The sequence below is a fragment of the Podarcis filfolensis genome, assembly GCF_964270895.1.
Source record: "Podarcis filfolensis genome assembly, chromosome: 5".
In the NCBI taxonomy this organism is placed as follows: Eukaryota; Metazoa; Chordata; class Lepidosauria; order Squamata; family Lacertidae; genus Podarcis; species Podarcis filfolensis.
In genome coordinates, this window is record NC_139608.1 from 65,271,052 (window position 1) to 65,298,500 (window position 27,449).

A 27,449-nucleotide genomic window follows, 5' to 3' on the forward strand; every position below is an offset into this window, starting at 1 on the left:
AGCACATAACTGGATGCACAGGGCTAAGGATGGAGCAGGATCTCATTGCATATGCCCCAAAAGCAGGTAAACCCAGAGAGGTCAGGAGATGAAGGATCAAATGAAAGCTGGGGGAATGAGGGTCCTTTAAAGCATTGTGGGTTTGGGTGTCTCTGGCACTTGCCGATTACTCATCAGGGAGTTGGCCTGTGGAGTGGATTCCATAGAGAAATCAATGCAATGGAATATATTTGCACTGACGTTTCATCAACGTGTGGTGTCGTACAGTGGAAAATCTTTGCCTGCTTATTTGGAAGTAAGCTCAATTAAACTTAGTGGCACCTGCTTCTGAGTGAACATGTTGCACGTGTATCTGTGGTGTACTTGAACCAGAAAATTAATTCTTCATACATGCACAATTACAGTGCAACTCTTTTTCAAAACTTCCATCCCTTGGGAATAGTTTCAATTGCCGCCTTTTGAGAGAGAACATTGGAGGGGTGTAGCAGGGCCTCAATGGAAATGAGACACCCCATGAGCCATGCACTGGTAGTCTGCTAGATGCATGACAACCCCTGTTTTTGCATTCTTTGGTGGAGGAGGGGAGAAAACAAAGCCATAACTTTGGGCCCATCCAGGTTTCATTACAGGTGTCTGCAGAAACCTGCTGCCAACAGCACATTTGAAGGGGATTTATACTGGACTGACCCCATGTTATCCTGCATTATTAGGTGTTCAGTGATGCTTTCCCAAGGTTCTTGCTTTATTTCACCCACAATTTAACTCTGCCCATTCCATTGTCTATGTTCCCACTATCCTTTGTTAAACCACTTGGAAGTTTGTTCGTTTTTTACAATCAAGTGGTGTATACATTTTATGAAATAAATAAATGAATCCTCATATCTCCCCTTCCTGCCTTTGTGCAAGTTAATTGCCCTATGATGCCACGCCACCATACAGTGGTACCTCAGTCTAAGAACAGTCCTGTTAATGAACGCTGTGGACAACGACCTCCCCAAAACCGGAAGTAGGTGTTCCAGTTAGCGCTCTTTGCCCTGGAAGACGAACGGAAGACGAACACTGGTGGTGGGAGGCCTTTTTGGAGAAAGTGTGTGCCTCTGTTTAAGAGTGCTTTGGTGTAAGAATGGACCTCCGGAACGGATTAAGTACGTGACCTGAGGTACCAACTGTACTTTCATTTTTTACACTTTTGAAGTTTTTGTGGTCAGGCTGAGATTGCTGTGCTAAACCATCACTCATTTCCACATGCATATACAAGGCCCTCGTGGGAATGCCTCTATTTGGAACATTTAAGAAGTATGTGCAACTAGCTATGCCACAAGGAAATGGATATAATTCAGTGTATTGTCAAGGACCTCTTGCGCTATAAAGCACATTAAAAATGGGAGTAACCCCCCCCCCAAACAAACAGAACACCTGTAGTATAGAAAGCTACAGGATCCTAGCAAGAAACTGTTGGACACACACCAGTTGCAGCTGAAGCAGTACAACCATTCTAAAACTTTTGCAAGCACAAATGGTATTGAAAGCATGATCGCGTATAACTGCCCTGACAGCATCCCGAGTACTAATCATGATGAATGCACAATAAACATAATACATGACTGATGGCCTGGGTTGGGCTTGGTGTGGCAGAAGTTGTACAAGGGTGAGTCTGAGTAATGTTTGAAGGGTTAAGAGAGAGGAATAGTTTTCTCAAACTGTAGCTCGCAATAATACTGTGGTTCACAGACATTTATTCATTTCTTCCATTAAAAGGCACCTCAGAGCAAAGGAATGGAAGTTCCCCACATGAAGGCCTCTGGGAATATTCCAGCAAACAATCTCCCCGAAACCACAAACACAGGACTATTCCAGGATTAAGAGCATGACCTTTTCTGACTTTGTGCATCAGGTGGTTTTAAATAACTCGCCCTTTTTAATCTGCTTTCAGTTTTAATAAATATAATTTAATATCCTTCAAATTTTTAAAAAATAATGTGCTCAGTCTCTACACCGTGGTTAACTTGACCTATTAAGATTAGAACTGAACATAAAATACCAAGTACGAAAAGTAAAATTGTCATGGCATTCATGTACTACTTAGAATACACAAGATCACTGTCTGAGGGGCAATTAGGAATGAAATATTATGCCATGTAGGTCCTAAAATAACAACTGGTCTTCTAGTGTTTCTACCAAACTAGGCCAAATGTATGCTGATTTCCAGGAGAGGCAGAAATGAATTCAGTAGCTGGCAAATGCCTTCTGTACCAGCCACACCATTTAAATATGACACAGGTTGGTATGCGAGATAACAGTGACTGATCCTGAAAATCCCCCAGAATATTTATTCCCCCCCCTCATTTTTTTATATTAAAACCACTGACAGAATTATGAACCTGCTTTGAAGTAGGGGGGGGGGGTGGAGGAAATAGTCGGCATACTGTGGTATCAATTTATTTATTTTAACCAGGAAATGTGTCTGGCAGCTTATCAGGCCGAAGCCAGTGAGATGTGTTGGCAAATGGCAAATCATTTATGCTAATGGCAGGAGGTGTTAAATTTCAGCATTGAGAAACTTCTGCAAAAATTTCCTGCAAGGTGTTCAAAGTCTATTTTTGTACAGCACAGGAAAAAAGAGAACTTAAATACCATTAAGACCTAGCATGATGCAGCATTTCTACCTAAATCTTAAAACAATATACGGCTGTAGTCCTAAACTTGCTTACCTGGAAGGAAGAGCCAAGATAGACAAGTGTAGGTTAAATCAGCAATCTGGTTTCATTTTGACCTAGGAGCAGCTGTGCTGCAGAGGAGTTCTTGGCCCTTTCTCTCTCTCTTCTGCAATATCCTAGGGTTGCATATTTCAAAAAGTAAAACCAGGACACCCCGAAAATTGTTTTAGGTCAGGGAAATGGCAGACTGCCTATGACAGGGATGGGGAACCTGTGGTCCATCAGATGTTGTTCAACTCCAGTTCCTATCACTCATCTGGTGGACAATCTCATCCTTGATTTCCACACTGTGGCTCCAGACCAAATCATCTGTCAGGAGAGCTATGACCTGGCCAGGGCCATCATTATTTTTTTTAATGATACCATCATTGTGATATAAATTACTTAGAGATGTTTATAAAGCTACAACAAAATGCAAAGAATACTGAATCACAGAATCAAAAGAGCATTCCATGCTCAAAACAAAAGTTGCATGTTCTCCAAAATAAAAAATCAAAAAAATCCAATAAGTTCCCATGGTTCCTTGGAGAGCAGAGAAAGAGGTATCCCTGCACCCCCTTCCAGCCAGCATGGAAAGAACCATGCACATATCTCTGCACAGCCAGTGGTGTTGCAAGGGAGAGCGGGGTGTGTGTGTTCGCCCCGGGTGCCAAGTCTGGAGGGGTGACAAGAAGGCATCCCATGGGGTGTTTGCCCCGCCACCCCTGGGCACGGCGGTACGAGCAGCCATCGCGCCGCCACAGCCGCATGTGGAGGATCTGACCACCGTCCGTACAGCGCTCGGGTGCTGGCGGCAAACTGCTATGTACAACGCATGCGCGGTGTCACACGCATGCGCTGTATGTATCAATGCTGCACATATGCTGTACATAGCGGTTTGCAGCTGGCGCTGCCCCAGCGCCATATGGACAGCGGTGGAATCCCTCTGTTGCCACTACAGCTGCGGACGATCCCTCCGCCGCCGCCACTGCAGCCGCGAGCAGAGGATCCCACCACCATCCGTACAGCACTCGGGCAGCGCTGGCGGCAAACCGCTACATACAACACATGCATGGTGTCACACACATGCGCTGTATGTAGCAATGCCGCACATGCGCCCTACATAGCAACGCATGCATCGTACGTAGTGGTACAACGCATGCGCAGCCAGTGGTTTGCCCTGCCCCAGGTGTTGGCTAGCCTTCGTTCACCCCTGTGCACAGCTGGGCACTGGCAAGTTCATAACTGACATCTTTGTGGTATCGGAGAGTGGTGGGCACACCTCTCTACCACCACACGAAGCCCTTTATCCTCATCTCATTTATGTACTTGTAATAACCAAGTCCAAAGGCTGTTGACTTTTAGTCCAAGTCCATCAGTCACCCTGACCGCAACACATTCAAGCTGCAACACATTGGCTTGTGGGCCAGGACGTTAAACGTAGACGTTAAATGTAACAACTGCAAACACACAGGATTAGGATTATTAGGATTATTATTAGGATTAGGATTATTAGCATTAGGATTATAGCTTGATTCCATCTGCAGTTATCAAGATCATTATCACTGACCATACTGGCTGGGGCTGATGAGAGTTGGGAGTCCCATCAGGCTTCCCATACCATCACCTCTCTTTACTGTCAAATAACTTCTCAAAACCCATGTTTCCTAATTTGACATAAAACCCTACGCAACCTAAGTACTAGTGAAAGAAAAGGCACAGTTGTTCTTCCACATTATTTTTTCTCCCCTCTATTTTTGGTCTTCACCTGCACTGAAAATTAGATTGTAAGCTTCTTGGGGCAGGGGACTGTAACTCTGTAGCAGTCTGTAACTGTAACAGGCAATGGGTCATATGTAATGAAATAATAATAAATAATAATAATAGTAATACAGTCCCCCCCATGCAGTGCATCACTTAAAATCATTGCTTGCTCTTCAAATATCCTTTAAAACAGCAGGCAGGCTTAGAAAGCTAAAAACACCCCAGCCAGGGAACCAGTTTAGACTGCTACAACGTCAAATACCTTTCACCAAGTATCATTTTAGTTTTGTATTCTGGGACCATGGTCATATTTCTTTCCACACCCTTCAGTGCTCCAACAAGGTGCTTTCAGACACGAGAGGGCGCTGTTTTCCTTTTATTTGTTTTTTTAGTTAGTTTGTTTTTTAAAAGAAAAAAGACCTAACCAAGCCTTCTGTTACTTACAAGTAACATGCGATATAACATTTAATTCCCTTTTAGGGCTGCTTTCACTTGGGAAAATTCCCCACTCCATGCTTCCATAAACAGGAGGGAGCTTAATTCTTCAGATGAAATCAACAGGACTTGAGTAACGCTTCATTTCCCCTGATTTGTGTCCAATGATTTTGTGTTTTCAGAAATCAGTTTAAATATATTTAAGTCTGACCAGGCCAGAAACTTATGAAGTAGTTTATGAAGAAACTATTTTCTGTCGTTAGGTAGGCTAATCTAAAATAGTGAGAAAGGCTTCCATTTCATCATTTTAGAACTGATTCTTTTTTTTCCCATGAGAAGATTTTTTTAAAAAAATAAGGATTCCTTAAATAGCAACTTGAACTTTCTTTAAATAAGCCTCCTCCCTCCTCTCTGCTATGTTTTTGGCAATTGCCTGAGCACAGCCCTTCTCAAGTTACTCAGATCTCCCACCATCCTTCTCCCTGCAAAAGGATGGAACTACATGCAGAGTCAGCACATGTGTGTTGCCAAATGCACATTTTCTTAAGAGTTTAAGGGCAGGGTAAATGCTTGCAGAATAAAATCAAGCAAGGGATACAAATGTCTTAAACTCCACACTGCGTGCCAGTTCTCCACTGCATTGTGGAGCCTGGCAAGGGTGGTGGGCGGGATTCAAAACTTCCCAGGGGGAATTTCCGGGGAGTATTGGGCATCCCTTTTTAAATTCTCCCCAAATTACTGTTATGAAACATAAGCCCTTTTCACACATTACTCAAACGTAAGGCATGGCCATGTTTACTTTGGAGAGGGGCCATGCTTTTAGCCCTACTTCTGAAACTGCACCACCTTCCTCAAAAGAGTTGTGCCTTTCTTCTGCACAGATGGGGGTTCTGACTGCTTGAAGCCTTTACAGGTGAGCAAGACCACCTGCATATAGATTTCTCTACAGACAAATAAGCGCATCAGATGGTTGCTTGTCAGGGGTGGCAATAGAAAGCACAGGCCTGCTTCCGGCAATGCCATGCCTTTGTGTAATGTGTGGATAGGGCCATAGAGCTATTGGTTACATCCTTCTACCTATCAAAGTTTATGTAACGTAATTTCTATTTTAGAAGCATTTTTCATTTTTGTTAATGACCCAAGTATTCCATCAAAATATTCCATAAAAAGTCATATCTGCCTTAGCTTTGCACAAAAGTGTTGTGTTTCACCATGGCTCCCCTTCCCCATCCCCCATAGCTAAATCCCTTCCCTACGACCCATGAGAATTGTTCAAGTATGGTATGCATTTGCAGAAGCACTGACTGGATGGAATTCCATTTTCCTTTTTGGATAAGGACACTCCCTAAAGAGCCTTCCCTCTCATCCATTCTCATTGAGCTTGAAGGGCCAGTTTCTACCAACAGCCACACATCTGTGTAAGGCACCATTTGAAACATTTGACAGGAGCAGCTGTAGAATATCTGTTTTCACTTAAACTCTGTTTTCTGCCTGCCACCATTTCATCTGACTTTTATCTATTTATTTACACCTCACCTTTCCTCTATCTATCCTTTTCATCCTTCCCACAAATCCCGCAAAGTCAGTTAGGTTGAGAGTACTGATGGAAATAATAATAATAATAATAATAATAATAATAATAATAATAATAAATTATTATTTATACCCCGCCCATCTGGCTGGTTTTCCCCAGCCACTCTGGGCGGCTTCCAATATTTGTAAATTTTGGTTCACCTTAGTTTCTCACTTTTATAATCTTAAATTCAGTCTTCCAGGTTTCTGCAGCAATTTGCTTTAAAAAAAGAATTCTAAAGAAATCCTTCAGCATTTCAATGTGAATTTCACCTAATAAAAGCATACTATTGAATAATGTACCCATTTTTGCAAGCAATTTACATTTTGTATGTTATTTTTACTAGTATATTCACCTTTATGCCCATTTCCCCCTAATACATGCATCTTTCAAAATGTTTGGATGAAAAACTGCATCCCAAAATTCAGATACAAAATTCAGATAAGTGTGAATTTTTAAGCTATGTTTCAGTTCTTGTGCTGTTTTGGAAATTTGGCTTTAAATGTGAACTGAATCAAATATATCTCCCACCCTTTGTTGAGAGAAAGCAATTGACCCAAGGTCATCAAAGAAGCTTCATGACCAAGTGTGGATTTGAATCTAGCTCTTCCAAGTGAACGTCTGGTGCTTTAACCCCACTGGATTGGCAATTGCTTATAATATTTGAGGAGGGGAGATTTGCACTAAGAAGATGTAACAGACAGGGCAGTATTCAAGTAATGTGTTCCATCCATGCAAGGATATCTGCTTGACAATGGAACTCCCCCCCTTCTCTTCTCCCCACATATACCCCACATCCTCCCCAAATCTCTTCCAGAGGGTTGGAGAGAACCTAGAACAGAGTTAGGAGGGAGCAGACTGGGTGGCCTGGTGCAGGGTCTGACACACCTGATAGCAATCCTTTGAGCATCTGGGTCCAATCCAGCTGGGAGGAGGTTATGCACAACCTCCATTGCCATATCCAACTTGCTTCCACTGTATCTGGGCAGTCAACTTCAAGGTCACCAATGACTTAAATGGGCTTTATTTTTGAAACTCTTCCCCAAAGCAGAAGCCAACACCACTTATAAGTTGCCTGTGAATTGTCTCCCCAAATAATTCCAGTAACATTGGCAGGAGTGGTTCTCTAGGGGTGCTAAATGTGGGAGAGTGGCAATGTGCTGAAACTGTGGGGCTTATGAAAAATAGATTATGTACGTGACTGATAGGAAATAGTATAATTACAACTGCATGGAATAAGATTCAAGCATCATGCTGGCTGTAAATTGGGATACAAGGTGTTCTAATATGCCTTTATAATTTGCTGGTGAAACCTAATTGGTTTCATTTTAAAACTATCTAGCTTTCCACTTAATTACATCATGATAGTTTCTTCAAGAAGTGACATTTTCAGGTTACTGGGTTTTTTTAAATATCAAGCAAGGCTTGCTAATTATGTCTCTGATATATCATGTTGGTGCTATTTAGAGCTGTCTCTCTCCTTTTTGGAACAATAGAGAGAGTTGTATTTAATTTTCTTTTTTAATGTGGAAACATTTAAGACTACTTTGCAAATAGCACCATAAGGCTACTTCTCACAAGGCGGCAGTGGCAGCATGAACAGGGATTTCAAAGCCTAACGAATTTACAAGGAAAACTCACATATAACAACTGAATGCCTGTGGGCATTGTTTATTTGATGCTGTGGATGCGTTGATAAAGAGAAAGGAAGATAATGGGGAAACTTCACACACAAAACTCAGAATGGTCATATCCTAGCTGCATTGTTTTTTATTATATAGCATTGAAGAAAAAGTCACCGTTGTATGTTTCCAAAGTTCAGTTTACAACCAATATCTTTACCAAAGATACGTTCACACACAATTCAGGGTTTGGAGGCTGCAAACAATAAGTGATGACTTCCATTTGTGGTGTAGCTATCAGAAACCCAAAAGTTTATATAATCAAGCATAGCTTTCTCCCAAGCCAGTGCCCTCCAAATGCTTCAGACTACAACTCCAATAAGCCCAGTCAGCATGATGGGAGTTGTAGTCTAAAACAGTTGAAAGTCACCGGGCTGCTTTCAGTGGAAGCTATTCATGTGCTCAGGAGCAAATCCATGAATGATAAACATTACCCTATGTGCAAAGTTCTACTATTCAGAAGGAAGCCCCACTGAGTTAAACGAAGCTTACTCCCAGGTAAGTGTGCATAGCATTACAGCCTAGGGATGCAGGTGGCACTGTGGTCTAATCCATTGAGCCTCTTGAGCTTGCCAATCGTAAGGTCAGCAGTTCAAATCCGCACAACAGGGTGAGCTACCATTGCTTTGTCCCAGCTCCTGCCAACCTAGCAGTTCAAAAGCATACCAGCACGAGTAGATAAATAGGTACTGCTGCATCAGGAAGGTAAACGGTGTTTCCTTGCGCTGTGGCACTCATCACGGTGTCTCGTTGCACCAGAAGCAGTTTAGTCATGCTGGCCACATGGCCCGGAAAAGCTGTCTGCAGACAAACGTCAGCTCCGTTGGCCTGAAAAGCGAGATGAGTGCTGCACCCCATAGTTGAATTCAACTGGACTTAACCATCCAGGGGTCCTTTACCTTTACCTTTTGCAGCCTAGGTCTTACCTTTCATGTGTTACATTATCTTACTTGCAGGTAGTGAGGACAGCAGGCATTCAATTACAGTGATGGCTCACAACCATAGATGCAGGATGGTAGCCATCCTTTCTCATTAGGTGGGGCTGCCGCATTTCCAGGTGAGGCTCCATCAGAGATTTCTGTAACTCTCTCAAAGCTCCACAGTCTCTGTATATTTTAGTGTCCATGAGTTGTTAGCAGAAAAAACATGTATGCTGATAGGGACCATTATTTTTAAGTTCAGAGGCTTTTACTGATACATCCACAGCACTTTCCTTAAATAAACTAAAGTTTATTAAAAGTTCTTTAAAGTTTCCTGAAGTTGCCCCTTTAAGCACTCTGCCATTTCTTTCAGTGTAATCAGGATCTCTTTCAGGATCATTTAAGTATAATAAAAGTGGTGATAATGATTTTAAAACATCCACCAGGAAGAGTTTGGGATAGCCAGAGCTTATTGGGTAAGCTGGATATTATTTAGAGCGCTATTATTTTGGGTGGCACCAAAATGATATTTTTTGACCCCCCCTTTTTCTCTTAACCAGGAATTTACATGTCATTTGGTTCTCCTGGACCTTTCAGGAATGTTTGATGCTGTTGACCATTGTACACTTCCAGACAGTCTGAAGGGAATGCACCCAGGACAGGGCTGGGGAACCCATGGCCCTCCAAGTGTTGTTAGGCTCCAACTTCCACCAGCTCTGACCATCAGCCATGCTGGCTGGGGCTTACAAGAGTTGTAGTCCAACAACATCTGGAGGGCCACAAGTCCCCCACAACTCCTGCCCTAGGAGGTACTGTGCTATGGTTCTGGCTCTTCATTGAGTGTCAGAAAGTGATGCTGGAGGACTAATTAAACACCTTGGTCATTTGCGTATGGCATCACTATCTTCTTTGGTAGGTTGTTCAATATCTACATACTACTGAACGGGGTTGTCTGAATGTTTAGAGTGTGTTGTAATCAACATGGAGATAGCACAGAGTTTCATTTCTCCTTTCCATCTAATACCAAGTTGTTGATGTTCTGAACTGCTGCCTGCTGATAGCAATAGGCTGGAGGTGAGGGCTAATCAACTGAACCTTAATCCAGATGAGAGAGCTGTTCCTCATCAGGAAGAAGATAGACTCTAGAATAGAACTTCAAAGTGGGGGGGGGGTTGGGAGGGGGGAGAAATCAGGTATTGAGTTTGCAGGTTGAAGAATCAGGTATTCAATTTGTGGATGTTCCTAGATTCATCCTTGAACCTGGATGCCCAGGTGGTTGCAGTTGCTAGGAGTGCCTTTGGCTAGCTTAGCTGATGAACCAGCAGCGCCTTTTCCTAAAGAGGTCTGATTTGACCCTAATTAAATGTGCCTTGCCCTTTAGTTACATCTGGACTATATTACTGCAACATGTTCAACACGGAGCTAACTTTGATGAGTCCTCGGGAAATTACGTTGGTCCATCATGTGGTGGTCAGGATGTTTGTTTGATCACATTTCACTTGTCATGCAGTACCTGCACTGATTACCAATTTGTTGAGTTTCAGGGTGTTGGTGCTTGCCTTTTAAAGTACTAAATGACTTGGGTCAAGGACACCTGAGGGATTGCCTCCTCCCATACCAGCCTGCCCATTCATTAAGATCTACAGGGAAGAAATAAGGCCTTCTCAGTACCTGAGTGTTTCCATCTTTGATGGCCTTTTACCAGCTTATGAAGACTTCTTTATTCTAGCATGTGTTTAATTTGTTAGGCTGGGTTGATTCTAGTGACAAACTTTGTTTTATGTGCTCTGCCTGCCTTTGGCGAATTGCATCTGTCACCTGTGGGTGTTACGCTGTGATTTTTATATTGGCGATGTTGCTTTTTTATTTTTATATTGTGATTTTAATTGATGTAAGCTACTTTGTGTAATGCATGTGAGGTTGCTACAATGGTTTTATTATAAATAAAATAAATATTCCCAAAATGTTTTTACTTTAATGAAAATGTTACAAATTGTATTGTATACACAGATTGTATACAAGGCAATTGTATGTTGCCTTGTGTTTGTTGGTAGTAAATCGGTAGTCCGGGTAGGGCAGTGCATGCTCTAGCCCCACCTCAACCAGAGCTCTGTGATAAGCATGGAAAATGCAACTAGAAAAGCAAAGCTTTTCCTTGCTCTGTTCAACATCGGAACCCAGCCAAGCTGCTCATGGGGACCACACAATTCTTCAGCAATGGAGATTAGCAAAGGGGACAACTTAAACAACCTCCCCAATCTTTAGCTCCCAGATGCTGTTGAACTGTAACCGCAATACCTCAAAGACCTTCTCTCCCCTTATGAACTTACCCAGACCCTGAGATCATCATCTGAGTCCCTTCTTCATGTGCCTCCTCCATGAGAGGCCCAGAGCATGGCAACATGAAAATGGACCTTTCCTGCAACAGCTCCCCCTTGTGGAATGTTCTCCCCAGGGAGGCTCACCTGGCTTCTTTGTTTCATATCTTTAGGCACCAGGCAAAAACATTCCTCTTCTTCCAGACCTTTGGCTAAGTAAACAATCTATGGCCTTTTAAACTGGTGTGGTGGGGCGGGAGGGGGAGTATTCTTTTTTGTTACTATGCTATGTATTTTTGCATTTTTATATTGCAAACTGCCCTGTGATCTTCAGATGAAGGGTGGTATATAAATTCAATATAAATATATAAATTCAATATAAATATATAATTAAATAGATTTCAGTGGAACTTATGTCTAGGGTATGGGTGGCCAATGTGTGGCACTACAACTTCCATTAGTCCCAAGTAGTATGGCTGGTGGCCAGAGGTAATGGGAGTTATAGTCCTACAACATCTCAAGGGCTACTGGTTTCTCCGTCCAGATATGCATCTAACTATTTTGTAGTTATTTTGTAGAATTGCAGAGTGGGAAGGGACCCTGGGGGTCATCTAGTTCCAATCTTTGCAATGCAGGAATCGCAAGGAAAGCATCCATGACAGATTGCCAAAATCTACAGTTGCCCCTCCCTGAAGCAGAGTGTGACACACTGTTCTCAGCCACCTCACTTAGTAGTAATAACTCACCTGTCCACAACAGCAAGATCCCCACCCCACTGCAGAGATGCTTCGAGCTTTCAGCAAGGCCTTTTCGCTCTCAATTCTCCTTTCCCACCCCAACTCCTTTCTCCTCCTGGTCGCATCACCTCCTGGCAAATAGAAGGGGCAGAAATGGAAGCAGTGAGAGATTTTGCTTTCTTGGGCTCCATGATCACTGCAGATGGTGACAGCAGTCACAAAATTAAAAGACGCCTGCTTCTTGGGAGAAAAGTGATGACAAACCTAGACAGCATCTTAAAAAGCAGAGACATCACCTTGCCAACAAAGGTCCGTATAGTTAAAGCTATGGTTTTCCCAGTAGTGATGTATGAAAGTGAGAGCTGGACCATAAAGAAGGCTGATCACTGAAGAATTGATGCTTTTGAATTATGGTGCTGGAGGAGACTCTTGAGAGTCCCATGGAGTGCAAGAAGATCAAACTTATCCATTCTGAAGGAAATCAGCCCTGAGTGCTCACTGGAAGGACAGATCCTGAAGCTGAGGCTCCAATACTTTGGCCACCTCATGAGAAGAGTAGACTCCCTGGAAAAGACCCTGATGTTGGGAAAGATTGAGGGCACAAGGAGAAGGGAACTACAGAGGACGAGATGGTTGGACAGTGTTCTCGAAGCTATTAACATGAGTTTGACCAAACTGCGAGAGGCAGTGGAAGACAGGAATGCTTGGCGTGCTCTGGTCCATGGGGTCACAAAGAGTTGGACATGACCAAACGACTAAACAACAACAACGCTAGAGCTAGGGGTAAGAAACCTGTAGCCCTCCAGATATTTTGGGGACTTCCCATCTAGCAAGGGTAATGACCAGAGAATGAGTAAATTGTAGTCCAACAACCTATGGAGCTACACTAGAGGCTTATCCCCTTAAAACAACAACAACAACAACAACAACAACAACAATTTTTATTTGTACCCTGCCCTCCCTGGCCGGAGCTGGGCTCAGCGCGGCTAACATTATAAAACTAACACAGTATACAAAGAACATAAGAACATAAAAACAGGCAATCAGTTAATTAAAATACATCTTAAAATTAGTTCAGAGCAAATTAAAATATGGGCAGATGGCAGTCCATGGGTAAAATTGAGAGTGGTTAATATTCTCCAGGGCCAAATGTTACCACTGGTCTTTTAAAGGACCTGTGAGCAGGCTAGGAGGCCTCTTTAATGCTTGTTCTTATACAGAAAGAAAAGAATCAGACTGAACCCCGACCAAAGGCCTGGCGGAACAGATCTGTCTTGCAGGCCCTGCGAAAGATGGCAGATCCCGCAGGGCCCTTGTCTCTTGTGAGAGAGCATGCCACCGGGCCGGGGCCACGGCCGAAGAGGCCCTGGTCAAGGCCAGTCTAATCTCTCTGGGGCCTGGGATCTTCAGGGTGTTATTATTTGCAGACCTTAAGGTCATCCGTGCGGCATACCAGGAGAGGTGGTCCCATAGGTACGAGGGTCCTAGGCCATATAGGGCTTTAAAGGTTAAAACCAGCACCTTAAACCTGATCCTGTACTCCACCAGGAGCCAGTGCAGCTGGTAAAGCACCAGATGAATGTGCTCCCATGGCGAGGACCCCGTGAGGAGTCTTGCCATGGCATTCTGCACCCGCTGGAGTTTCTGGGTCAGTTTCAAGGGCAGCCCCACGTAGATGAAAGATGTGCAGCTGGAACATCCTTGAACAGCATGAAAGATGTGCAGCTGTAACATCCTTGAAGAAGCACGGCTTGCCTGCAGCTATGGCGCTTTTAGGATTTCCGCCTGGTGCTGCAATCGTTTCCAGACTTTCTCGAGGAAAGCCCCACTGAACCCAGTAGGTGTACTTGAGAACATTGCCTTTCAGTACCAACCTCTAGCCATTGAAATCAGTGGGACTTATTTTTTTGTTATTATGGAAGGGTTACACTGCACAATATGAGAACAATATCTTCACATATATGTTATTGTGAAGATTATATACTCTAAATGCATAGGCACTCACCAAAGCAGCACTTGGGGTACTCGAAATGGGAGCAAGAGATCTCTGCCCTGGAATTCTGAGAGGCCCCAGTAAGGAAGAAATAAAAAGATTATTAAGAGTAAAAAGGTAAAGGGACCCCTGACCATTAGGTCCAGTCATGACTAACTCTGGGGTTGTGGCGCTCATCTCGCTTTATTGGCCGAGGGAGCCGGCGTACAGCTTCCGGGTCATGTGGCCAGCATGACTAAGCCACTTCTGGTGAACCAGAGCAGAGCACGGAAACGCCGTTTACCTTCCCGCCGGAGCGGTACCTATTTATCTACTTGCACTTTGACGTGCTTTCGAACTGCTAGGTTGGCAGGAGCTGGGACCGAGCAACGGGAGCTCACCCCGTCACGGGGATTCGAACCGCCGACCTTCTGATCAGCAAGTCCTAGGCTCTGTGGTTTAACCCACAGCGCCACCCGCATCCCTATTAAGAGTACTATGGTGTAATAGCAGGCCATGAGCTGACATGTCCTCAGTTCAAATCTCACATCAAGTGACCCTTATGTGGTCAAAAGGGTAGGAAGCAAAGGTCAGCAATAAACTAGCAAGTTTTCATGCCCAAGGAAAGTCAGCTGTGTTGTTCAAAAATGGCATCAGGAGTGAGCAGCGAAGTTGCCAAATTTATTTGATTATGAAACTCAAGGTAGCCTGTGAATAAATATTGGAAGGATTTCTCCATACAGCAAAATGGTGAATGAGATTTAATATAAGTAAGTGCATAGTCATACACATTGGGGTGAAAAAGAAAACCCACAACAAAACCAAAAATCTATATACGCACACTGATGGGGTCTGATTAGTCTACGACTACCCAGGAAAGATTAGTAGTGAATAGGTCACTGAAAATGTCAACTCAGTGCGTAGCAGCAGAGAAAAAGGCAAATTCTGTGTCAGGAATTATAGAAAAGAGGTCAAAAAGAAAACTGCCATTGTCACAATGCCCTTATGCAAATCTGTGCCCCAGCCACATTTGGAATTTTCTTGTACTGTTCTGATCACACCATCATTAAAAAGAAAAAAGAATACTGCAGTCCTGGAAAAGATATAGAACAAAAACAAGCCAGTTGATAAGAAATGTTATCCATACAAGAAAAGGCTACACTTTTGGAATTGTTTAATTTGGAAGGGAAGGGGAGACGTGACAAAAGTTAATACTGTAAAATTATGAATGAAAGGAGAGATTTCCCTGCTCCTCTTTTAATATTAGAACTTGGGGTCATCTAAACAATTTAATTGGGAACAGATTCAGAAAAAGAAGGCGCCTACTTTTTCAAACTATGCAGAGTTAACTTGTGGAATTAGTTGCCACAGGATGCGGTGATGGGTTTGTTAGGTCTGTACTATAGGTCTATGACCCTCCCCCATCAGCTGTAATAGCTGAACTTCCATGTTCAGAGAATAGTATATCTCTGAATAGCAAACACCGGGGACAAACGTGCAGACGCCAATTTCCTTCATGATCTGCTACTTAGCTTTTTGGAGGCGCTTGGCCGCAGCTTTTGGAGCCCTCCTCACATTTACCCTACGTGTCCTATTAAGCGAGCCACCAGTGCCTTCGGTTCCCAATTATAGCAAGCCGGTTAGTAACACTGACCCACTTTACAAGGCTGTTGTTAGGATTCTCGAGGAGAAAAACGCACCAGGAGTGCTTGGAGCCCTTGACATACGCCTGGCCAAATGCTAAGTACCATTATGAAGGAACCAATTTGTGGAGGTTATTTTGAGGGGAGGGGAGGGATCAATAATTTATGAAGGACATCTAATTTTACAACCCCGGACCCGAAGCTTTGGTTACAGGGAGCTGTGTCACCCTTCAGGCTGCATAGTAATAATGGTTGCTATTTTAAGGACTGCATCTCTCTCTCTCTCCATCAACTTTCTTCCTCTCTCTGTTGTCTGTACCACTTAACACAGAAGATGTGGTGTGTGTGAGTGAGTGAGTGAGAGAGAGAGAGATGGAGGAAGGGAGAGCTCTTGTCCTGATGAGAGAGCTTAGGAGTTTGGTGGGGCTGCTGTTGGCTATTCGCATGCCTCTTCTTTCCATCCTCCTCCTCCTCCTTCTCCTCCTCTTCCTCCTCCCCGAGTGAATCCGGTAGGTATGAAGGGCGGCGGCGGCGGCGGCAGCAGGAGGGTAGCTCTAATTGCTTTCTCAATGAAAGATAATCACCCGGTCCCGAGGGACGCTTCCAGATTAGCACTCAACATCCAGTGATCTCAGCCCTCTCTCATCCTGCTGCCTCCATTTACAGCCCATTCAGCAGTAAGTGGATCGAAGAAAGCCGCTCACCACCACCCATTAGTGACAGCAGATCTCTCCCCACTGCTTTGGACTGACTTTCCCCCCCTTCTTCTTCACTCCCTCTCTTTCCCCTTTCCTCTCTCTCCCTCTCTTACTTAGAGGCTCCATTCACTCCACGCTCGCCTGGGTCGCTGCTGCTGCTGCTGCTGCTGCTGCTTTTGCTGCTGCTGCTCCTTCGCTCCCCCGCTCGCTTCCTTACGGGATACCAAAAAGAAGAAGGAAAAAAAAGTTGCAGCGGAGCGAGGGCTTTCGAAACATGAGCGAGCTGGAAGGGGACTTTGCCAAGCTCTTGCTGCTGAAGGATGAGCGGATTAAAGAGCTGGAGAAGCGCTTGTCCGAGAAGGACGAGGAGATCCAGGAGCTGAGGAGGAAGCTGCACAAGTGTCAGTCCGTGCTGCCCGCGCCCACCACCCACATCGGACCCCGCACCACCCGGGCGCAAGGCATCTCCGCCGAGCCCCAGACCTATCGCTCCTTCCACGATCTCCGGCAGGCGTTTCGGAAATTCACCAAATCCGAAAGGTAGGGACGGTGGACGACGAAAACGGAGAGGGTGTATGTGTGTTTGGAGAGGGGAGGGGGATACGTGCGCGCGTGAGCGCGTGCAGATACGTGTGTCACATTTTACACCCTTGTCTCCTCCAGCCCCAAAGTCTCCTTAAAGCTGGATGGCTACAGCCAAGTGAGGGGCGGAGTTGGGGTGTGTGCAAACCCCCTCCTCGCTCTCTGCTGCCTTTTCTCCTTGGCGGGGCTGCCGCTTCTCTCCCTCTCTCCCCCCCTCCAACCAGCCCCGCTTCCCAAGGTTAGGGGGACAAGTTTCTCAAGGGTGAAGAAAGCGGTGGAGCCTTCTTGCCCTGCCCATCACGTGCTGCCTTGGAGCGGTGCAGAATAAAATAAAAAATAAAAAATAAACCCGGGCTGACAGCAAACCCTCTCGGGCATCTGAATAGTGCGCTCTCAAAGCGTGGCAAAGTTCCTCCAGGAGTTCTTGGGGATATTTTGGAAGAGTCCTCAACCACCTCCTGTGCCCCCTCCCCTCCCCTGCTTCTCTTCTTTGCAAGCCCATCGCCTACCGGGATGAAGAGCCTCTTTTGCTCCCCATCATTTGGCAGTTGGGCTGCCCTTCTATTTTTGTTGAGCATGCCTGGATGGCTGGGCATGCGTAGTCGGGACGGTCGAAGCCGCTTGCCCTTTCCTCCCTTTGCCCTTAGAATTGGCTGCTCTCACAACGGGGGGGGGGGAGGCGGAGGAGGTGTAGAGTGGGCAATCTAGAGACGTTTGGGAAATAAAAAGGGAGGGGAGAGGAAGAAATCTGGAGGGGAGGTCCTGGTGGAGAGAAGCCCAAATCCCTCCCTTTTCCTTCACCCCTTCCTTTCTCCCCGCTCTCCTGGCGCTCCAAAATAATCCCGCCTCCTCTAGCCCGTCCCTTCCCAGTCTGGTTTATGTTGCTGCTTTTTGCGAAAGAAAAAGTAAAGAAAAAGAGAGAGAGATCGTGACACCAGAGGAGCCCCATCGATCGGCCCCAGCATTAAACCCCCTGTGGACATTAGCGAGAGGAAGTACAGAGCGCATTATGAGCTTTTAAGCCGCTGGAAGTGCAGAGCTCAAAATGCATGTTGCAGGATATTGAATATGCCATTAAACGGCGTCTCTCCTTCTCCCTCTCTCACCCCACCCCGACTCTTTTCCTTTCATCATCATCATCTGTTACTCTCCTGCCTAGTTTGAATGATCATACCTTGGAGGGAGGGGAAGGATCTTAGTGAGGAAGGAGAGGTACCAGGCACGTGCTGGACACGTGTGTGTGTGTTTGTGTGTAAACTTAGAACTCGAGGGGGCCAAAGTTTTGTCTGGTAGGGATGGGACGGTTTGAGCTAGAGACTTGGTTTTCGTGCTGATGAGGATTTCAGAGTTTGTATGTATTAGAATCAGTTATAGAGTTGGAAGGGACCCCGGGCAACACAGGAATTTCAACAAAAACATCCATGACAGATGGCCATCCAAGCTCTGTTTAAAAACCTTTGAGGAAGGAGAGTTCACTACCTCTCCCACTGTCAGAAAGTTCTTCCTGATGTCCAGCTGGAATCTCCTCTCTTGCCACCTTTACTGCTGTGTCCATATTTCTCGACTTTTTTAAACTGGCCCTCAAATCTCTCTGAGACCCTTTTGCATTGTTTCTTGTGTAGAAATGTTAACCTGAGGTAGGCTCCCAGAGCGATGAAGGTGAGCAGGAGAGGTCATTGGAGTGGCCACTGTTCCAAGTATTGGGATCTGGGAAGCACAATTACCTTCCAACTACAATAGGAAACGTAAAAGAGTCCTTCTTTATAGTGCTACAATAAACTTAACTGCTCAGAATGGGCATGGCTCGTTTTCTCCTTTTTCAGGGATGATGACAGATTTAAAACCTTCCTGCATCTTCATTCACTTTAATTTACGTTTAACTGTAAGCTTCTCAGTGCAGGGACCCAACCACTTATATGGGTCTACAGTACCATGCACCTTGTTGACACTATGAAAACAATGAACAATAAGAAAAAGTGTCATTAATAAGGATTTTTTTTAAGTACTTAATGAATCATGAGTTTTAATTGATTTGCCCTTGAACAAAACAATAGCTCTAAAGGGGGGGCACCTATAAACAATTTTTTTAGATGATTTACACGCACTGCAGCAGACGCTATCTGCTAGAAGAAGCAGTGCTTCCTGTGTGTGTGGAAAATTCCTCTTCTGTGGTAGTGCTTTATATTCATTCAAGTAATAAAAAGGTATAGGTAAAGGATCCCTGACAGTTAAGTCCAGTCGCAGATGACTCTGGGGCTGTGGTGGCCAGCATGACTATGCTGCTTCTGGTGAAACCAGAGCAGTGCACAGAAACACCGTTTACTAACCTGATCCAAAACACCCACCCACCTCACTCACACACGAAAACAAAGATCACCACAGCCAATCACAAACAAACAATCACACCCTAGGCCAACCCCAACCTCTCTCACCACCAAAGGAACACAAGTGAACAACACAAGCACGCTGACACCAAACTCTACATACATTAAGCATAACAGAAACACCGCTACCCGACCCCACCCCCATCCATCTCCCCTCCCTCCACCCCCTTTCCTTTTTTTTTCTTTTTTCTTTTCTTCTCTCCCTAATGCCTCATCAAATGAAACAGATTTGTAAAATTGTTACATGGAAGGAAAAAAAAATACGAGGCATTATACTTACACTGTAAAACAAGAAAACCCTTAATAAAATATTTTTTTTTTAAAAAAAACACCGTTTACCTTCCTGCTGGAGCAGTACCTATTTATCTACTCGCACTTTGATGTGCTTTCGAACTGCTAGGTGGGCAGGAGCAGGGACCGAGCAACGGGAGCTCACCCCGTCGCAGGGATTTGAACCGCTGATCTTCTGATCAGCAAGCCCAAGAGGCTCAGTGGTTTACACCACAGCACCACCCGCGTCCCCCATTCAAGTAATACAGTAATAATAATAATAATAATAATAATAATAATAATAATAATAATAATAATAATGGATAAAAGTAATATATAAAGTTATTTCTATAATAAAAGAATATAAATTGCATGTTTTATTTATAAACACTGCTTGGTTACTTGAGGGGATCTTTTTTTAAATATATGAGAATGTTTTTAGTCAATTACATAAACACTGCTGACTCTTGTGACATCTGTATGTTGGCTGCAGGCCTAACCATGCTTGGAAAAAAGTTCTACTGAATTCAAGGGAACTTGCTCCCAGGTAGCCTAAACCCTATAAGAAGTTGTCTAGAACGTGGAATCAGCAAATGTGAAATAATTGTTACTGCTCTTAAATCTAGGAGAGGGAGTCTGGATGTGGGGGGGAGAAGATGAGGTCTGAATGAGGAACAGTAAAGATTTGTTTCTGTTGAAAAAGAAGTTGCTGGAGTGACAAAATTACACAGCGGTCCAAGTAGTCTCTGTAAAACTGTGTTAGACACATCCCATACAAAAAAGCCAGAAGGGTGTGATTAAAAATTGGCTTCCTCACAGTGTCAACTGTGGCTTGAATGTGTGTGAGTGTGTGGGTTTGGTGTAGTTCCTTAGTTTATTTCTGTTTTTTGGGTGTCTCATCTTTCAAAACGCCTGGAGTTTGGGAGGTCGGGGTAGGATTGGGGAAGGCTGTCATCATCTTTAATACACCCAGTTCGCTTAGAGGCTTTTTAATTTTTTTTTTAAAATGGATGCACTGGCCCCTTTGCTGCAGTCACCTTTTAAAAATAAGGCTGCATTAATGACTGGGGTTATTTTATGAATTTTGAAAGTCCTGCTTCTGAAGCCACAGCTTCGCTTAAAAGAGAGCACTGTAGGTCTTTTGTGTCAAAATTAAACTGGCCTTGTAAATATAGGATTTAAGTGAGGGGTTCCATGAGACTGATATTCCCACTGGAAAAATGACTTTCAAAGAGGTTTCGCAAGGCTGTGGATGTCGCACTCCTGCACGCCTCCCCGCTCTTTCCCAAACTGGGAAACTTGTGGGGATGGAGAGTTAGTCTCAGTTCACAGAGACAGATTTATCTCTTCCATCAGATGTCAAGAGCACACATTTTTCTTCCAACATTCATTGCAATTATTAAGTCCCAACTTCCTCTTCTTTGTGGTTTACACTAGGACAGAGGGTAAATTCTCGCCGCCGCCCCCCCCCTCAATGTTTGGGCTTCTGCTTTTGAATAGAATACAAGCCATGAAGTTTATTTTCAGCACACTGACTCACTGTAACAGGGAGTTATGACAAGTATAATATATGGAGATAGTAATGGTTGGAATTGAGGGTGGGAGAGATGCACAAGAACATTTAAAGGAACAGAATGTCTTTTTAGTAGCAATACCACAGGCAGTTTTCTCTCTACCCCCACCCCTAAAAGATATAAAATGTTGGCTCTAAAGGTTTTTAGGGTTTTTTAAAAAGTTATATCTGTGTTATTATATCGTACTATGGTTTTATAGGCTTTACTTTAAAGTATTTAAATTAAAACTAATTAATTAAACTAAATTAATACACACTTACCTGGGAGTAATCCCCTTTGAACTCAATATAACTTACTTCTGAGTAGATATGTATACAGTGGGTCTCAAACTGCCACCTCCCATGGACAACTGGAAAGTTGCTGAGGGTCTTGGCAGACCACTTAATGATTTGTCTGCCTGTTGAAGCAATTTTAATTCCATAGTATTCAAACTCTAAGGCAATATAATACATCTATAATAAATAATTCTTTTTTAAAAAATGGAAGAAGAAATAAAAATACAATTAAAAATCAAGATGAACAGTAAGCCCACATTTACTCGAGGGTTTGGTTCCCAGGGACCATGCGCAAACACAAAAAGGTGTAAAGCCAGGAAGACCATCTCTGCTTTTTAGCTCTCCCACCAGTTGAAGAGGAAGCTGTCTTGCATTTTGGGGCCATGCTTCAGATCACCCCCCCCTTGCTCTTAGACCACCCTTCTCTCTGCTCTCGCTAGGACTCTCTGATGATGCCTGAACACACTCCCAGGGTGAGTGCAATGGCTGGTGGGACTGCCAATTGTTGTTCCCCCCCCACACACCTCCTTTTGACGTTTTTCTACTGATTATTTTGATTCCCCCTGCATTTTCCCGATTTATCTGTTTTTCGATTAACCACATAAGGTTGCATCCATGTAAAAAAAGTGAGCAGAAGTTGCGAGTTTAGTGTATTCAGTGGGGCAAGTGGGCTAGCCCCCATCTTCTATCACAAATCCACAGACCAGTGATGGTCCACAAACCGCAGTTGAACTCTATGCGGTTAACTTCTGATGTAAGTAAACAGGAGTAAATATGCTTAAGATCAGGATGAAAGAGTATTTTCTGGATTTCTCTGCTAAAAGATGATGATAAATAGTGACAAATTAATAGTGATAGATTTAGTGCTGGGAATGGAAAGGGCCTTATACTGATGGATTGAATACTAGAGATGGAAAGACGAATTGAAGAGTCCGGTCAAACACAGATCCTAAAGTATACAGAGTAAACGACAGCTGTTAAAATGGCAGGATCCTTTTAAAAATTTGTTTTACTGAAACTCCACCTTGACCTCTCTCATTGTTGGGAAAACAAATACAAATACTGTATGTTTCATTCCCACTTAAATATTATTCCTATAATATTCAAACAACACAACTTCTGTTGGGCTGAGATTTCTCTGATTACGGAGGTGATGTCTATGAAGCATTTTGAGCACATGATATTCACTTGGTAAATGCTAATGGTTTTTTCCGGTAATAAAACAAATATATACATTAATCAAAGTCTTTATGTTGATTTATGTGTCAACACATGATATGCTAAAGGCTCCTGTGAATGATATGAAACGTTTATGGCATTTTTCAAGTATGTGATTAAATTATTGAAATAGTACCCCTTCCCTTTCCCTCCCTCAGGAGTCCAAATGCACTGCTGAATAATTTGGAGTCCCTCTGGCAATGCATAGTGCAGATTGGCCAGATTGCTTGAAAACTGTAGTGAGGAGTCTGAATCCAATAATAGGAGCTGATCTGACATTTGGGCAATGTGACAGCTGGACATTTAAGGTGTGGGGGAGCAATGCTAAAATCTGCTCACATAGCGGACTCCATGCATCCTTTTTTGCCTCCTAAGAAGTGCAAACATAAAAGATGCTGCAAAATCATAGCGTTTCCCTACGCCATGCAAAACAACTTCCTGGTTCAGAGCAATGGTCCAAATAGCACTATTCTTGATAGTACTAGATACTTCAGACTGGAGGTATCAGTTCTGTCAGGCTTCATTGATTATTTTTAGATTTCAGCAATCACTTATTTGGGCACATCAACTGTATCATAATAGATGGCCTGGTTCACCATTCATATTTTGTCACTGGAATATTTGATTGAGCCATCTGACACAGACAGAACTTTCGTATCAACCATTTCACACACAGTGGTTATTAATGGGGCGTGTTTTGTTTGTCCAGGACAAACAAAAAATGCACATGCATGTGTGAATTTGTGCTCAGTTAATACGATCCAGTGATCCTCGCTACTACACTTGTCACTCAATAAAATAAATCTCAACCAATTTACAGTATGAGTTCTAACACTGCAATCCTATGCAGAAATACTTAGAAATCCAATGGGGCTTTCTCCAGGTAAATGTGTATAGGATTGCATCCTAAGTCAATTTATTAAGTAAACTTGTTTATGATTAAAAACAATAGTTTGGAAGCATTCTTTCTTAGATGTTGCATGCAAATGTTTTAGAACAGGCTTTCCCTCTTAGAAGAGGAGGGATGTCTCTTTTCAAAAGGTCATTGCAGTTTGCATAACAGGGTTAGCATTTTGTAATGATTAGCATTGTAAGCCTGGAGGCCTTGGCTCAGGGGTCAGCAACCTTTTTCAGCCGTGGGCCGGTGTACCGTCCCTCAGACCATGTGATGGGCCGGACTTTTTTTTTGGGGGGGAGGAATGAACGAATTCCTATGTCCCAGAAATAACCCAGAGATGCATTTTACATAAAAGGACACATTCTACTTATGTGAAAACACCAGGCAGGCCCCACAAATAACCCAGAGATGCATTTTAAATAAAATGACACATTCTACTCATGTGAAAACACGCTGATTCCCAGACCGTCCGCAGGCCAGATTGAGAAGGCGATTGGGCTGTATCCAGCCCATGGGCCTTAGGTTGCCTACCCCCTGTCTTGGCTCAGCCATGAAGCTCACTGCAGGACCTTGAGTCAGTCACTCTCAGCCCTAACCAACTTCACAGGGTTGTTGTGAGGTTAAGGGGACTGAGGAAATCTTGAGATCCTTGGTGGAAGGATGGGAGTAAAATCTAATAATAATAACATGTGTTACAAAATAATAATACATTAAAAAAATCTGCTGCTTGGGCATCTTTTTAGTCAATCTTTTTTTTAAAAAAGAGTTTTATCTAACAGATTAATCTATTAAGCAATAAAGCCCTCATATCCACGTCTTCCGTGAACTGCTTGTTCTGATTTGGCAATGGAAGCTTGGTACTTGCGTATGCTGAGGTTCTCCAATTGAGCTCTCATAGTAACTGCAGAGAGGTTTGAAAATATAATAGAAAAAACTACCCAGCAAAGAGCCTGGAAGCTAAGTTGCAAATTAAGAGGCACCCAGATTAATTGTTTTTGTCCAATTACTATTCTGTTTAATTCCCTCCAGCAAGGTTTTAAAGAGTTGCTTCAAAAGCTCTTCTTCGCCCTTTTAGACTAAGAAAAAAAGCTCATGTCCACAAACATAGCTTGGGATTCATAATGCAAATTATGTTACGCATGCGAACGAAAAAATGGAAAATATTTGTGACTGTCAATATGGTTTATTTCTGTTGCAAGGCCCTGGATTAGTTCTTTGCAGTATGCTATCCAGATGGGCATTATCGCATGACATTACACAAAATTCCAAAGATCAGGCATGTGCTGTGAAAAAAACACTTCCTTTGGTTCATGTGATAGTGTTGCAAGTTCTCTACTTCTGGTATGTGTGAAACGATAAACAAATCTATCATAATTGCTTGTAATTCCTGACTTTATATACCGTTAACATGAATCCTCCGCAGTCATTTCTGTTGAGAAGTTTGAGAGCTGTGATGTTGTTAGTGATGAGCTGGCATCTTTGCTTGTGGCAAAATGATATATGAAGCTGTTCTCTTATCTTTTTGTTCTCCAGATTTCTGGTAGCCAAAACACTCTTTCTGAATTGAAGGCACATTTCCTGTTGCACCCATAAAAAGTTTCCTTTAGCATGAAAAAAGTAAAAAGGGTTCTGAAGAAACCACTCCACACTTGCACAGCAGCTTCCTGGAGCTTGGGGCACTGCTACTCTACAACAAGCAGCATTTTAAAGTGTAATAAAAAGGCAAAAACTTGCTGCCACCACAGTAGCGTACCCTCAAACATTCAACAGATGAAAATTGGGACAGATTATAATAGGGAAAACAGGGAAATGCAGATTCTCCTCCCTCCTTCTCCAAGCCTGGTAAGACCTTGTCCAGCTTTGGGAAGGAGGTGCGATGCTCTGGCAGGGTCTGAGAGCATTCCTGCTTCCTTTCCAAAGCCCGGTAAGCACTGGCAGAGGAAGAGGAGTGCAGGGGGAGCGCACCGCTCCTGGCAGCGTGATCCCCAGGGTGCCATCGCGGCTGCTCCCCACCTGCGCTGGGTGCCCCGCCCCTGCAAGCGGTGCACCTCGCCCCCAGGACGTGTGCCAGCCCTGCCCCCGCCTGCTCTCTGCCCCAGGTGCTGGAGCATGAAGCTCTGCCACTGCCGGTAAGTTCTTTCCAGCTTCAGGAAGGAGGCAGGAGGACTCTAGGATCCTCCCTGCAATCCCATCTTTATGCAGGCACCCCAGGCCCTTCTATATTTCCGGTACATTCCCAGATCAAATCAGAAGCCGAGATGGCTTCTGTATTTCTGGGGGTGTCATGGTTAAATCATGGCAGCTGAAAGGTATGCGGTAGCTGCTTTTTCCTGAAACTTGAAAGCGGGGATGGGAAGTCTTTGTCTGTCTGAGGGCCGCATTGCCTTCTGGGCAACCTTCCTCGGGCCACATGCCATCCTGCCTTCAGGCAAGGAAGAGGCATTATCAGAGTTGATGGACACAGGCTAGGTCGAAAAACGTGTGAAGGAGGGCCAATGATGGTTGAGGTTTGATGAAAGGGGGTATGGTTGGGGAGTGTCCTGATGGTCAGATCGAGGGGTTTAGAGAGGCACATTTGTCCCCCAGGCATGAGGTTTCCTACCCCTGCTTTAAAGGAAAGTCTGGGAGCTGTCCTTGGTGCCCCAGTAGGTTTTGTCTCTCACTCACAATACTCGAAATGTCACCTCTCCTGACATCCCACTCCACCTTGAGTCAGGAGAACCAGTGATTTTGTGTGTGTTTAGTTCAGCCTCAATGTATATCTTACATAGTAAAATGGTACCTACCACTTGCTGGATCAATTGATGAACAAGTTACAGTTACCTAAGTAAGTACATAGGACGAACTTCTGCAGCAGTGTAATTGTATGCGTGTTTACTCAGAAGTAAGTCCTGCTGTTTACAGTGGGACTTATTCCTTAGCCACTGTGCTTTAAATTGGAGCCTTAGCCACACAGATGCAAGATAGTGAACCTCAGAATAGTTTGGGTGCAGGTAAGGCAGTGGTGGGGGACCTTTGGCTCTGTAGATGTTGAAGGTCTGTGACTCGCATCATACCTGACCTTTGGGTCTGCTGGCTGGGGCTACTGCGAACTGGAGTCTCATCAGGAGAACCACAAGTTCCCTTCTTTGATGTAAGAACTGGACTTCCTTACTGCCCTTTCATCAGTGTGGTGAAGGTTCTTCTTCAAATCTCACTGAGTCTTCCATTTCTGGTGGCAGCTTGAAGAAAAGTGCAGGAAATAATAATGGCTAAGCAGAGACATGTCTAAATCACAACTACTGATTAGCCATAGAATCATAGAGTTGGAAGGGACCCTGTGGATTATCTAGTCCAACCCCCTGGCAATGCAGGAATACGCAGTTGTCCATTATGGGAATCGAACTTGCAACCTTGTTGCTATTAGCACCATGCTCTAACTAACCAATTGAGCTATCCTACCCCTTCTTTGAAGTGGTGGCAGCATTGACTCCTACAGAGAGGCTTACCTGGCATTAGGCAGTGGACATTTTGGCACCAGATGAAGAATTTAGCTTCCCAAGCTTTTCCATCTTAAGATCTTTTAGATCGGGGTGCAGATCCTCAGGCCCAGGGGCCAAAGGCAGCCTTCCAAGCCTCTCTCTCTGACCCTCAAGACACTCCCCAGAGTTCCCTGCAAAGAGGGTTGATTGTTAAATCACTCTGGAAATCGCAGCTCTGTAAGGGGAATATGGCTCTCCAATCCTAACAACTCTTAGCACCTGTCACAAACTACAGTTCCCAGTATTCTTTGGGGGAATCCACGAACGCATACAAGACCTAAGCTTGGAT

General features: G+C 43.9%; 1 protein-coding gene across 9 annotated transcripts in view; it reads left to right on the forward strand.

The window, feature by feature from the left end:
- PRKG1 (protein kinase cGMP-dependent 1) overlaps nt 1–27,449 on the forward strand; it is a 668,505-nt gene that overhangs the window by 67,505 nt on the left and 573,551 nt on the right. For 8 of the 9 annotated variants that reach the window (XM_083614092.1, XM_083614091.1, XM_083614093.1 and 5 more), the window contains one exon: nt 16,556–16,978. The exons of the other annotated variant lie outside the window; for it this stretch is intronic. In XM_083614092.1, the coding sequence (XP_083470218.1) occupies nt 16,713–16,978 (266 nt within the window). In that variant the 5' untranslated portion in view covers nt 16,556–16,712. The remainder of the gene's footprint in view (nt 1–16,555; nt 16,979–27,449) is intronic. 9 annotated transcript variants of the gene reach the window in all.